Source organism: Danio rerio, chromosome 25 (genome assembly GCF_049306965.1).
Source record: "Danio rerio strain Tuebingen ecotype United States chromosome 25, GRCz12tu, whole genome shotgun sequence".
Classification (NCBI taxonomy): domain Eukaryota; kingdom Metazoa; phylum Chordata; class Actinopteri; order Cypriniformes; family Danionidae; genus Danio; species Danio rerio.
In genome coordinates this window covers 9246948-9259432 of record NC_133200.1, presented here as the reverse complement: position 1 = coordinate 9259432, position 12485 = coordinate 9246948, and the positions used below count along the sequence as shown (strand labels likewise).

General features: G+C 34.2%; 1 protein-coding gene across 3 annotated transcripts in view; it reads right to left on the bottom strand.

Annotated features, from left to right (window-relative positions):
* The window catches only part of fanci (FA complementation group I), a 32375-nt gene extending 20898 nt beyond the window's left edge, over positions 1-11477 (bottom strand). Inside the window, exons 1-17 of one of the 3 annotated variants that reach the window (XM_073941745.1) lie at positions 11275-11477; positions 8247-8372; positions 8022-8094; positions 6423-6553; positions 6040-6193; positions 5192-5249; positions 4520-4561; positions 3942-4065; positions 3769-3854; positions 2958-3090; positions 2796-2876; positions 1007-1143; positions 748-928; positions 578-665; positions 361-491; positions 211-281; positions 20-134 (exon numbers count right to left, since the gene is read on the bottom strand). In XM_073941745.1, coding sequence (XP_073797846.1) covers positions 20-134; positions 211-281; positions 361-491; positions 578-665; positions 748-928; positions 1007-1143; positions 2796-2876; positions 2958-3090; positions 3769-3854; positions 3942-4065; positions 4520-4561; positions 5192-5249; positions 6040-6193; positions 6423-6553; positions 8022-8094; positions 8247-8348 — 1707 coding nt within the window. In that variant the 5' untranslated portion in view covers positions 8349-8372; positions 11275-11477. Of the gene's footprint in view, positions 1-19; positions 135-210; positions 282-360; positions 492-577; positions 666-747; positions 929-1006; positions 1144-2795; positions 2877-2957; positions 3091-3768; positions 3855-3941; positions 4066-4519; positions 4562-5191; positions 5250-6039; positions 6194-6422; positions 6554-8021; positions 8095-8246; positions 8373-10603; positions 10714-11274 lie in introns of those variants that run through there. The other 2 variants (NM_001077312.2, XM_021470451.2) reach the window with 2 other exon arrangements.
* Positions 11478-12485: the final 1008 nt, after the last annotated feature.

Below are 12485 nucleotides of genomic sequence, written 5' to 3'. Positions count from 1 at the left end.
TAGTACACTTAAAGTTTACCTGGCTTGATGTAATGGCCTGACTAGCCTGGCTAGAAGCTAAACTCCCCAGAATACGAAAGTTCTTCAGCAGCAGCAGAAATCCCGCCACTGCTGACTTTCTGCCATCTAAATGACTTCAGAGAGAGAGAAGATACGTTAGCACATCAGTTCTTCAATACATGTTGATGCACAGACTCTTCCTTACCCTACCTGGAGAACATGGCCTTCCGGAGGACCAGAATGAGGGCATCTTTCATAGACATGCTCACTTTAAGCAGGGGCTGAAGAGAGGAAACATCATCATGAGATATGCTTGATCATCTGACACCAACACATAATTCATGAGGGTTGAAATGTTACCTGCACCGCTTTGAGGAGCCCCTGTACTGTACTAAGAGGCAAATAAGAGAGCTGGTCAAATGTTTCTGTGACCTTAGAGGAAGATTCCAAGAGGATCATGGGAGCAGACAACACTATGCTGGAAAGAAGGTCTGCGGCAAGAAGAACACAGCAGATAGACGTAAATGAGACATTCAATAGGTAGCTAGCATGAATCTGCATAAATATGTTTTCTAACCAATGAAATGGGTGACAGGAGAGGCTGTTTTAGTAACCAATCGGTTCAAGACTTGTTCAAGTATCTCGCCTCTGATTGGTTCATGCATCTGTGCATAAAAGAGCAACACAAAGATTTAATTTCCCAAATGTGAAGCATGATTAATGGATTTATGACTGCTTGTACTCTACCTTAAAGCTCTCCAGGAGAACTTGTCCACCAAGTCTACATGCTAGCTGGTTTGGTGTTTTAGCCGTACTTGACGTTCCTTCTGTCACCTTTCCGAATGGTCCTGGTTTAGGGCCGAATGAGTCCATCAGGATAAATCCAAGTTGCACCAGACCCTGAGTGACATGATCCCAGCCGAACACACTGCAGATAAAGAGATAATGTCACACTAAATGATAAGAACAAATAAAGAAAGACATTTAAAAAATAGTTAAACCTGACCTGTTTTTGACAGTGTCCAGAATCATGTCAGAGACGCTGCTAAACTGCGGCAGGAGATCCTGCAGAAACTTTGAGCTGTTCTGAATCTGATCATCCTTGAAGTTTTTAGTGATGGCGCCCTTCAGGAACTCAAATACCTAAGGGTTATGGGTAATATAGGCATTTTGAATGTTGATTGAAGATTTCTTTTTAAAAACAAGCACACTGACACAAGACGCTTTGTTAATGTAAAACATACATCATTCTCATATTCTAGCCATCTTTATCTTTAATAATAAAAACAAATTATACTATTAACTGTGTGTGTGTGTGTGTGTGTGGTTTGGGTCTTGCAGTATTGAAAATAGTATTGACTATCGATATGTTTTAAGGTATAGTATTGAAGTTAGAAATTTCAGTGACAACAACTGTTTGGCTGCTGGTGCCTATTTCTAGCATGTTTTAATGAATTTTTAGTACATTTTTACAAATTGATTTCCTACTTCAGCATGCTTAAACACCTTGGTAACATTCCCTAACACTTTGCTAGCATATTTTAGTATGCTGTTAGCATGTTTAAACAAATTGTTACCATGGTTTAACACATTATAATGTAATACAGTGGTTCTCAAACTGTGGTAGGTGTACCACTAGTGGTATACAGGCTTCCTTCTAGTGGTACACAGAGGAACTAATGAATTATCAAAGTAAAAAAAAAAGAACACACTTTTAACCCTTTGACGCATACGATAACACCAATGTGATCAGTAAATAGATTTTAATAGGCTAAACCTTTTATTTTCAATTTTCTAATGTTTGTTATGTATTCTATCATATGAAGCTATCTTCTCCCCATACTTGTAATGGTTGTTTGGGGCGTATCTCGTATTTTTATATCCCAGTGATGACAGGTATAGTTTAATCACTTGCTTTTCAGACACACAAAGCCTACTCTAACGCGCAGTAAGCAGATCTAATTTCTAATTTAAATATATGATCAAACTCATATATTTAATATACAAGTCAATGTTTAGATTTCAAAGATATACAAATAAGTCATATATACATGCAACATCTATTTATATATATATATATATATATATATATATATATATATATATATATATATATATATATATATATATATTTATAAGGTCCAAGAAACACTTGAAGGTTTTGATGAATAGGCTACTTTATGATAATACATTTAAGTACAGGAGTTTTTTTTTTTACTTTTTAAGAACAGTATAATTTTTAATTAACTTATAAGCACATTTTATTTAAACATTATTTTTTTTACCTGTACTGGTCATTATGGTGATACTTGGAGAGATAATTTTTTTCTGAGGTAGTACTGTACATCAGAGAACCGCTGATGTAATACATTGTACTTTTCACATTATGAGAGCAAATGTTAAATATCATCAAAATGTGAAATCTCCGATAGAGCATTTGGTCTAAAACAGACCATTAATAATCTATATAGAATAACTGTGTACTACATCTGCCATATTGTAACTTTCATGTTCGTGACTTCACTGCCATTCAGAAATCCTCCACTGTGACGTCATGGACTAGTAAAATATCCATCTGAAAAGCTCATCAGAATTACACCAGATGTAATCGGGCTAGTCATTTTCACCTACTGTTTTATAAAGTGAATTTAGACAAACAGAACAACTCTACACTACATTGCATTGAAATCAGCTTATTCGTACGCACAGACAGTTGTAAATTTTAAGCTGTAATTCCCAGCGTTAATTTGTTGACAGGTCACTAGGTTTTAAGAGGAAGAATGAAACAGACGTACCTGCTCCTCGTATCGTTGTATGCGAGCCACTGAGAGCAGCAGAGCGATACTGAACGGACACAGCGGATCACTCTGGGCCACCTGCAGAACGAGACAACCACCTAGCATACTCATATGAAAAAAAAAAAAATGTATACGAGTTCAACTATGGTAGATGTTTACCTTAAGGTTTTTAAAAAACTCCCTCCCGAGCTCATGGTCGAGACGAATGGCAAAAACGATGTGTAGGATCACAGTTCCTTCTACATGCCGTAGCTGATCCTGTGGGATGGTCTGCACCTCCACATCTTCACACCTAACATGTAAGGAAAGATAAAACAATCCAAATGCTTTTAATGTTGTTTTTAATATGAGCCCATCCAGACTCTATACGAACAGGCGGCTATAAAAAGAGCAATACGTATTAGCACTGATTCTAAACATCCCCTTAGAATATCAGCTGTTACCATCAGGAAAAAGACTGAGAATGCCAATGTGTAAAACTAATAGACTGAAGCTTTCGTTTGTTCCTACCTCCATAAAACTGTTGAACTCTACCAATAACACTGCTCCTGCAGTACGCTAACACTTGACTGGGTTCTGTGTTTTATATATTTATATTTATATACGGTCTTATTCTGTAAACAATGTATGTTCTTAACTGTTTGTTCTTAATTGTTTTGTTTTATTTATTTTTACTGTCTGTTTAGACAATGTTGTAGCACCTTTTATGCCCAAGACAAATTTTCTCTCGGGGACAAATAAAGTTAAACCGAAACCTAAACCTAATGTTATCATTTTGTTTATTGTTATAATTTTTCATGTGGGGGACAGAATTCAAATATATAAATGATGGGAATTATCTCATTACTAAATTTCTGATTTGTCTTTGCACTAAAAACATTAAATAAAAATATATTTGAAAAAATATATATATATTAATAATTATCCAAATGTTAAATTAAAAACCATCTAAGTGTGTTAAGATACTCACTCTCCATTTCTCTGCTCCTCTTTCTGAAGCTGGTCTTGCTTTTTGAAGTAATTAATGATTCCCTCCAGAACCAACTTCTTACAGCCCTGTTGATGCCAAAAATATCAATCTGAACATTTTGAAGAAGTACAAACATATTAGCCAAACATATTAGCTATAAAGTGATGTCGGACCTTAGCAGACAGTAGCAGCAGCTGATAGACCAGAGGAGGAATCTCTTGTAGATCAAGCTTCAGGAACATGCGCAGAATCTTCTCAATCAGAAACTGAAGCTCCTCCGTTGATAAGGGAACATCCCTGTAATAAAAAAAACATGTTGTTATGATGTGTCCAAGATGCAAAGTGAACAATTAGGCAGTAAATGTTTTAACATAGGCGAAGCAGTGGCGCAGTAGGTAGTGCTGTCGCCTCACAGCAAGAAGGTCGCTGGTTCGAGCCTCGGCTCAGTTGGCATTTCTGTGTGGAGTTTGCATGTTCTTCCTGCGTGGGTTTCCTCCGGGTGCCCCGGTTTCCCCCACACTCCAAAGACTTGCAGTTACAGGTGAATTGGGTAGGCTAAATTGTCCGTAGTGTATGAGCGTGTGTGTGAATGTGTGTGTGGATGTTTCCCAGAGATGGGTTGCGGCTGGGAGCTGCATCCGCTGGGTAAAAACTTGCTGGATAAGTTGGCGGTTCATTCCGCTGTGGCGACCCCGGATTAATAAAGGGACTAAGCCGAAAAGAAAATGAATGAATGAATGTTTTAACATACCTGAACATGGTTGTAAGGTGAATTACACACTGCGGATCCCATCTGTGAAAAAAGGAAAGTTTTTGTAAAGAGTTTTGTATTTTTAAAGCGGTTATGTTATTATGAGAGGGGTCTGGTTGAAGACTTGGTGCAGTTGCAAGGTGAGCTGCTTGCAATGGTTTATAATGTGCACACCTAACCCCACCCCTTACAGGGATGTCTAGCTCCATTGAGGGCATTGTGTCTGACATTGCATCTCATATGCAGTCTCAGCTTGCAAATACAAGTCTGCATTCAGATACTATTGGCTATTATAGGTATTTCCTGTAATATTTATATTATATTATATTTTACTTCTGGGGAAATTATTAACCTTCTTAAGAAATATATATATATATATATATATATATATATATATATATATATATATATATATATATATATATAAATTTTTTTTGATTGGCTACTAAACAAACCATAGTTGTCCAGTGACTTGGTTTGCCTAATTAAACTTTAAATTGCACTTTTAGCTAAATACTAGTATCTTACAAAATAACTACTAATATACAATGTGCAACAATTAGTTATTACAACTGTAATGTTTGAAAATGTGTTGAAATTTTTTTTTCTATTAAACAGCACTTTATATTTGTAATACTTGAACTGTATATGCTTAAAATGCTCAAACATCACCTGCTAGAGCAAAGACTGTTGATCAGCTGTTTCTTGTACTCATTTCCAGTCAGCTCACCTGAAGAAAAAATAAAAATGTATGCACACTATTATATTATCTTAGTACATCAAATAAAAAGGCCTCAGTGTGTCATCATCAGAAATCAATATACTGATATTTTATGTGATCTAATACGATGATTTAATGCTGCAAGAAATATTTCCAATTTGGACTGGGCGATATGGCAAAAATGTAATCTCGATAATTGTTTTTCATATTGAAAGATAACGATATTTATTTTCATATAGGTTGTTAACGCTTCCAGATTTAAAAGAGTATCCCAACAATGACTGAAGCCACAAAAATTGGAGGGTCCATTAAATGGCATAACATACTTTCGGCTGATGATTTTTTGGTGGACAAAAATTCGGTACATCTCTAATAATCAACACACTTTTAGATTCCCATTGTAGCACATTTCTGCTGTGTGATTAGCTCTTAGATTAATATGGAGTAAAAAAAAAAAGTCTAGAGCTTATTGTTATTGACATGAATTTTATCACAATTCGATATAATATTGTTTATCAGCCCAGCCCTATTTCCAGTTATTGATTGAGAGATTAACTGAGAGCGGTTTCATTTTTTCAGGATTCTGTAATTCTGAAATATTTCATATTATTATTTTGATTTACTTTCCTCCAAAAAATAAATACAATAACATAAATAAATATTTACTACAAAGACTCTTTAACTTCCACAAATTATGCAACTTATTAACACCACTTAACATTTTTCCACAAATATAAGTACTGATATATCTTTTTTTTTTTTTTGTCAGAACAGTGAGTTTAACAAAAGAGCAGCTTACCTTTCCCATAGGCCAATGCATCTGTAGCAGAAAGAGCTGTTAAGATTGTAGGGAAGAGTTCCAGTGATCTCCCACTGTTCATCTCACCCACTTTGATAGCATCCACGTATAGAGACGCTAAAGTGGCTAATGCAGGTCCAGGAAGACTGTGTGTCTATGACATAGAAGACACTATGTTATACAGCTATATTATACACCTAGCTATAGTATGAATATAAATCAGGTTATTTAACCATTAAATAATCATTATCTACAAATATTAACTGTAATAACAAAGTAAGAATTTAATTAAAAACATGCTCATTCTTTTAGATGTAGCGTTTGAATCTTCATTCTACTGATTACATCATTAATCGCTTGTGTACTAAATGTTAGTAACTCACGTCCAGCATCAGAAGGCCGATGATGTCCGAGGCCACTTCTGTCTGCAGGTCTCCAGACTCACACAGTGGAATACAGTGCTTATACACAAGCAGTCTACGGTTTGCACCATGAGAGACACTTACTGGTGAACCTAACATCACACATGCAAAAACACAGATTGGTTTTCAGCAGTACATGAAGCATCTTAGAGAATTAGAGCTGTACTTGAAGCATTTTAGAGTACATTTATGGTCTTCATATTATGTAAAAACCATATTATTGTACCTGTTTTCTGCCATGGGATAAAGAAATTATAGTAATAATTGGAATTTTATGGCACAATTCATTTTGTTCTTGCAATTGTGGGCTTTAAAACTAATATATATAGGAAAACCTCAAACACACTGCTTCCTTGTGTGACAACATGGGAAAATTAACAAGCCAGAATCAAAAAAGCCAGATTACTATTTGCAAAATTACACTGGGAAAAAGACACATTTTTGGAGACATGTCCTGTGGTCTGAAGGAACTAAGATTGAACTGTTTGGCCATAATGACCAGTGTTTCATTTGGAGGACAAAGGGGAAAGCTTACAAGCCTAGAAACACCATCCCAACTGTGAAGTATGGGGGTGGCAGCATCATGTTGTGGGGCTGTTTTGCTGCAGGAGGGACAGATCCACTTCACAGCATAGATGGCATCATGAAGAAAGAACATTATGTCGAAATACTGAAGCAACATCTCAAGACATCAGCCAGGAAATTAAAACTTGGCCACAAATGGGTCTTCCAAACAGACCATGACCCTAAGCATACTGCCGAATTAGTTAAAATGTGCTTAAAGGACAACAGAGTGAACGTTTTGGAGTGGCCATCAAAAAGCCCCGATCTCAATCCTATAGAAAATTTGTGGGCAGAGTTGAAAAAGCTTATGCGAGCAAATCTTACTCAGTTACACCAATTCTGACAGGAGGAATGGGCCAAAATTCCAGCAAACTATTGTGAAAAGCTTGTGGAAGAATACCCAAACCATTTTACCTCAGTTATACAGTTTAAGCAAAGCTAAAAGAAGTACCAAGGAAATGTATGTAAACTTTTGACTTTCTAGAAATTAATAAAAAATTCTTACATTTTTTTTCTTCTCATTCTGGTATTTAGCAAATGTAAATGATTTAGGTAATCCTAACCAAACTAAAATAGAAAACATTTAGTATGTATTAACAACAGATATTAAAAAAAAATTTTTTTTAGAGTGTATTTAAACTTTTGGTTTTAAGTGTGTTTGTGTGTTTACGTGTGTGTACGTATATGTGTAATATATATATATATATATATATATATATATATATATGTGTGTGTGTGTGTGTGTGTGTGTGTGTGTGTGTGTGTGTGTGTGTGTATATATATATATATATATATATATAAAATATGCTCACATTTGCATACTTGTATTATTTATATACATTTATATTATTTATATATTTTTTTACAATGTTTTATTGTCGTTAAATCATGTTTAATTTTTTTTTAAATCATGTAGAATTAGAACCATTGAGCACCAAAAAGGTGCTATATACAATAAATTAATTATTATCAATATTATAATTAACACTGTCTTACCTTTAAATATGGCTTTGATCAGGATTCCTGTATCCTTCCCTTTAAGAGCACTATTAGTAAGCATGGTTGTGAGCTGAAGATGGACATTAAAAAGAAAACATTTGTAAATCATGACCGCAATGCACATTCAATGATTTAAATGTTTTACCTACATGCGGAATGTGATACGATTGATTGAGATCTTACATTCACTTTCATCATACAGTACACACAGTAACCACAAACCTGATCATCAGACAACAAAGTGAGATGCTTCTGCAGCTCATCTCCATCATCAGTCTCAGATAATGATAATATCGAATCCACTGTAACCTTCATCTTGGACATCTACTGTACTGTATGTACACAGACCTATGATTAAATGCATGATAAGTAAATAGGAGCACACTATGATTCCACAATTACTATAATCTAGAAAAAAAATACTTCTCTAGTCCAAAAATAAAATATACAGGCAATTCGCCATACATGAATAGCACTATAATAAAATGTTAAATAATCCCAGAGATTATTTCTTGATTGAAATTATTTAATATATGAGCAATTCCATGCAAATGTCAACCTTGCCCTGAAATAAATGTCGTTTTCATCAAAATAGAGAAACAATTTCTACATTTCTGTGTAAGCAAGTATTTAACAGTACTTTAGAAATGCTCAAAAATGTCTCCGTCAATGTTTTATATTTATATAAACTATTATATTTGATTTACCAAAGTCACACAAGTGGCAATTTTACATCCATAATAGAAAAGTGTCACATCCATAACGAAACTTTTTCCTCATAAATGATTTTTGTTTTATAGTGAGCAGACACTTTTTCTTATGATTAGCATTGTTTGTTTTGGGTTGTGCAGTTTAATTCATGGAATTTCTACAATGTATGTTGTATACTGTAATCTCGCAAACTTTTTTGTCACATCCATAATGCATGTAGGCATGGGGTGGTATCAGATTCTGATGGTATGATAACCTTGAATAAAAATGTCTGGGTAAAAAACTTTAACTGTTTTACCCTTTGAAAACAATTATTTTATTTTTTGAAAGACAGTCAACATGTAAACAGGGGTATTAGGATAGTAAAAAGGAACAGTAAACATGTCAGGCTAAATAATTCAAAAGAATCATTGACTCCTGCTCTCTTTATTTGTTTCCAAAACTCAGATTTATTCACAATTTAAAACGGCATCTTTAATATTTTTTTTTTGCTAAAAATACTGTTGTCCTAAAAACAAGAAAAAAAATGTAAATAAAAAATCTTACACATACCCTAGGAACGTTATTACAGAAAATGTTGGCAGTTTTAAAACCTTGACTTTTCCAAACCGCGGTATACCTTCAAAAAGGTTATCATCCCATGCCTACGCATGTTTACTTTCCTCATTTAAAATCTAAAATATGTTTACAGATTGATATTTTTTAAGTGCATAACTCTGTGGTGAGTTATAATATAACTGAGAAAATAATATAAACAGATGTTTCAAAATAATGTTGACATAAAAAGTTAAAGTAAGAATTATTAGCCCCCCTGAATTATTACCCCCCCGTTTATTTTTTTTCCCCAATTTCTGTTTAACTGAGAGAAGATTTTTTTCAACACATTTGTAAACATAATAGTTTTAATAACTCATCTCTAATAACTGATTTATTTTATCTTTACCATGATGACAGTAAATAATATTTTACCAGATATTTTCAAGACACTTCTATACAGATTAAAGTGACATTTACAAGCTTAACTAGGTTAATTAGGTTAACTAGGCAAGTTATCATATAACAATCCTTTGTTCTGAAGACTATCGAAAAAAAAATTTCCTAAAGGGGCTAAAAGTTTTGTCCTTAAAATGGTGTTTAAAAAATTAAAAACTGCTTTTATTCTAGCCAAAATAAAACAAATAAGACTTTCTCCAGAAGAAAAAATATTATCAGACATACTGTGAAAATTTCCTTGATCTGTTAAACATCATTTGGGAAATATTTTAAAAATAAAAAAAAAATTCAAAGGGGGGCTAATAATTCTGACTTTAATTGTACTTCCTCTGTCCATTTACGTTTTGAGATTTTACTGCAAATGTCACATCAATAACGCTGGAATTGCTTATACATTTCCATGATCTGTTTAAAATATAGCTATTTGACACATCAGGGGTGTTACAAATGAACAAATTCTAATAAGTAACTACTCATAATGTGGAAATAAAAAGTAAAAAACAGAACATATATGCATTTTACTCATCATTTGGTGGCAAGTGATTATGAAATAGACTACTTTATGTCAATATGTAACTTTTTTTGTAACAACCAAAGATTGTAACGTTGATATCAATAGAAAATAAGTTAAACTTACTACGTTAGATATAGGAACACTAACGTTACGTATACAATGTGGTAAATATAGTTTCAACATCAATGAAAAATATGAAAAATAAACCATTAACCTTGCAAAAGGGATATTTGGAAAAGTTATTTACTTCATATAACGTTGCAGCCAGTAACGTAGTTAAACAAGTACACAAACAAGCTTTGTCAGCTTCGTTTTAAATTCACAAAGTGTATATCATGTCTATGTAATATCAAACACTTGCCTGGTTAGTGTTTTTACGAAGAATTGGCTTTAAAATCTTCTTTTAGACTGTCGCTTGCTTTCGCTGTAGGTGCGCTGTTAGCTTGTTTAATAACAACTGAAACTCCCGCCAGTATGCACATGAATCACTTCCTATAACGTCATGCCACGTACGGGCACATGGTTGGCCGGCATAGATTTATACATTAGATGTCGCCTACCCTGTTGTTGTCTATTGGAAGGAATGCGTCAATAGAGCCGCCATTTTGGAACAGGGAAGCGCTCCTTTGAAATGAATGCGGGACCAAGGTACAGTGGAGGACTGTGGCCATCCAAAGCCAGAGATATACACATATACACATATATCTATGATTGAGAGTTTTCCTAGATGTTAGTATGCATTTTTTTAATTACGAAAATTATAATTTGACATCACTTTTCTACATTGATCAGTGATTACACTCGTTCACTAGCAGACAATAATACAAGTTTCTGGCAGCGCAGCATCTCGTTGTCATATTTCTTTTGCATTGTTTGCTGATTTTATTAAACAAAACTAGCTTAAGCCGAGTATTTAGTGCGAGTTGGAGCTACTTTGCCTTATGGTGAATGCACTGTATTATCATCAATAACGTTACCTGTTTGGCACAAAAAAGTTCAGAACGTACAAAAACGTAAAAAACTTAATCTTACCTATGAAATGTTCTGCCTTTGTGCTTTGTTTTCTTTGTTTGCTCGTTACTAGACCCGTAGACAGCGCTAAAGTCCCACATCTTCACGTAGCAACACTGTCTTGTATAGTGCGGCTGAATGACATTTGTCCTGGGAGCACTGTACCAATGTGGCGGCGCTATTGACGCATGCTCAGGGTCCCATATGCGATATCTAGTGTATATATCTATGGTTGGCCGGGGCTAACGGCACTTTTATGTTTACGTTTGTTTTAATTATTTATTCATGTTCTATTGTTTCTTCAAGCTTACTTAGTGTTAATTTAAATCTTTATTGGGGTTAAAATGATTTAAAATTACCTCCTATACCTTGTTGTTCTTGCTTACATCATTGCGTGATTTATGTAACTTTTGTCACCGCTTGCTAGAAAGACCAATCACAATTAGTCTGAAATAAATTCTGGTAAAATGGTCTTCAGGATTGTGTTTGCTTCACAGACTGTAAAATTGTATGCTTATGAAACAGATGATGTAAAAGATTATATAATATACAGTGATTGAGAGTTATAGCAAATAATTTAGCAGCAAAGGAGTGGGTGATAAAGTTCCTTGACAGGTGAGTTAGCATATTTCTATCTAAGGCCAGTTAGAATCAGAGGAATATGGCCTCCAAATTCATTCAGAAATTCTTACACATTTCTATATTTAAGCTTGCACAATTACGTATTATATTATTGAACATTTCGATTCAAAACCCAACATATTTAAGATTTTGTGCTACATATTGTATACAAATAGCTATAAGTTTTGATGTATTGAACACATAGGTTATGTATTGATGTTTTGTAATGTACTTTCTTAAGAAACGCCTAAATGTCTCTAATGCCTCAGTGTCAACATTAAATTCTTCTATTAGAAAATAAAACTAGCATACACTGTATGTAGCCAACATTATTTAATTAAAACCAAGCTGAAAAAATTAGAGAAACATAAATGCAGTTGGGCGGCACTGTTTCCTCACAGCAAGAAGGTCGCTGGTTTGAGTGCTGGTGTTGTCAATATGTCCTTGTTAGATTGTCCTATCTCCTATTCAAAAATTTGGTTGCACATTTTGATGACGCAATATGTTACCCATCAGATTTTGCTACCAGTGTAAATTTCAATGTGGATTAGTGTGATATGAAGCTGTAATATCGCTCTAACCCACCCATTCCCTAACCTCAACCCAAGTAC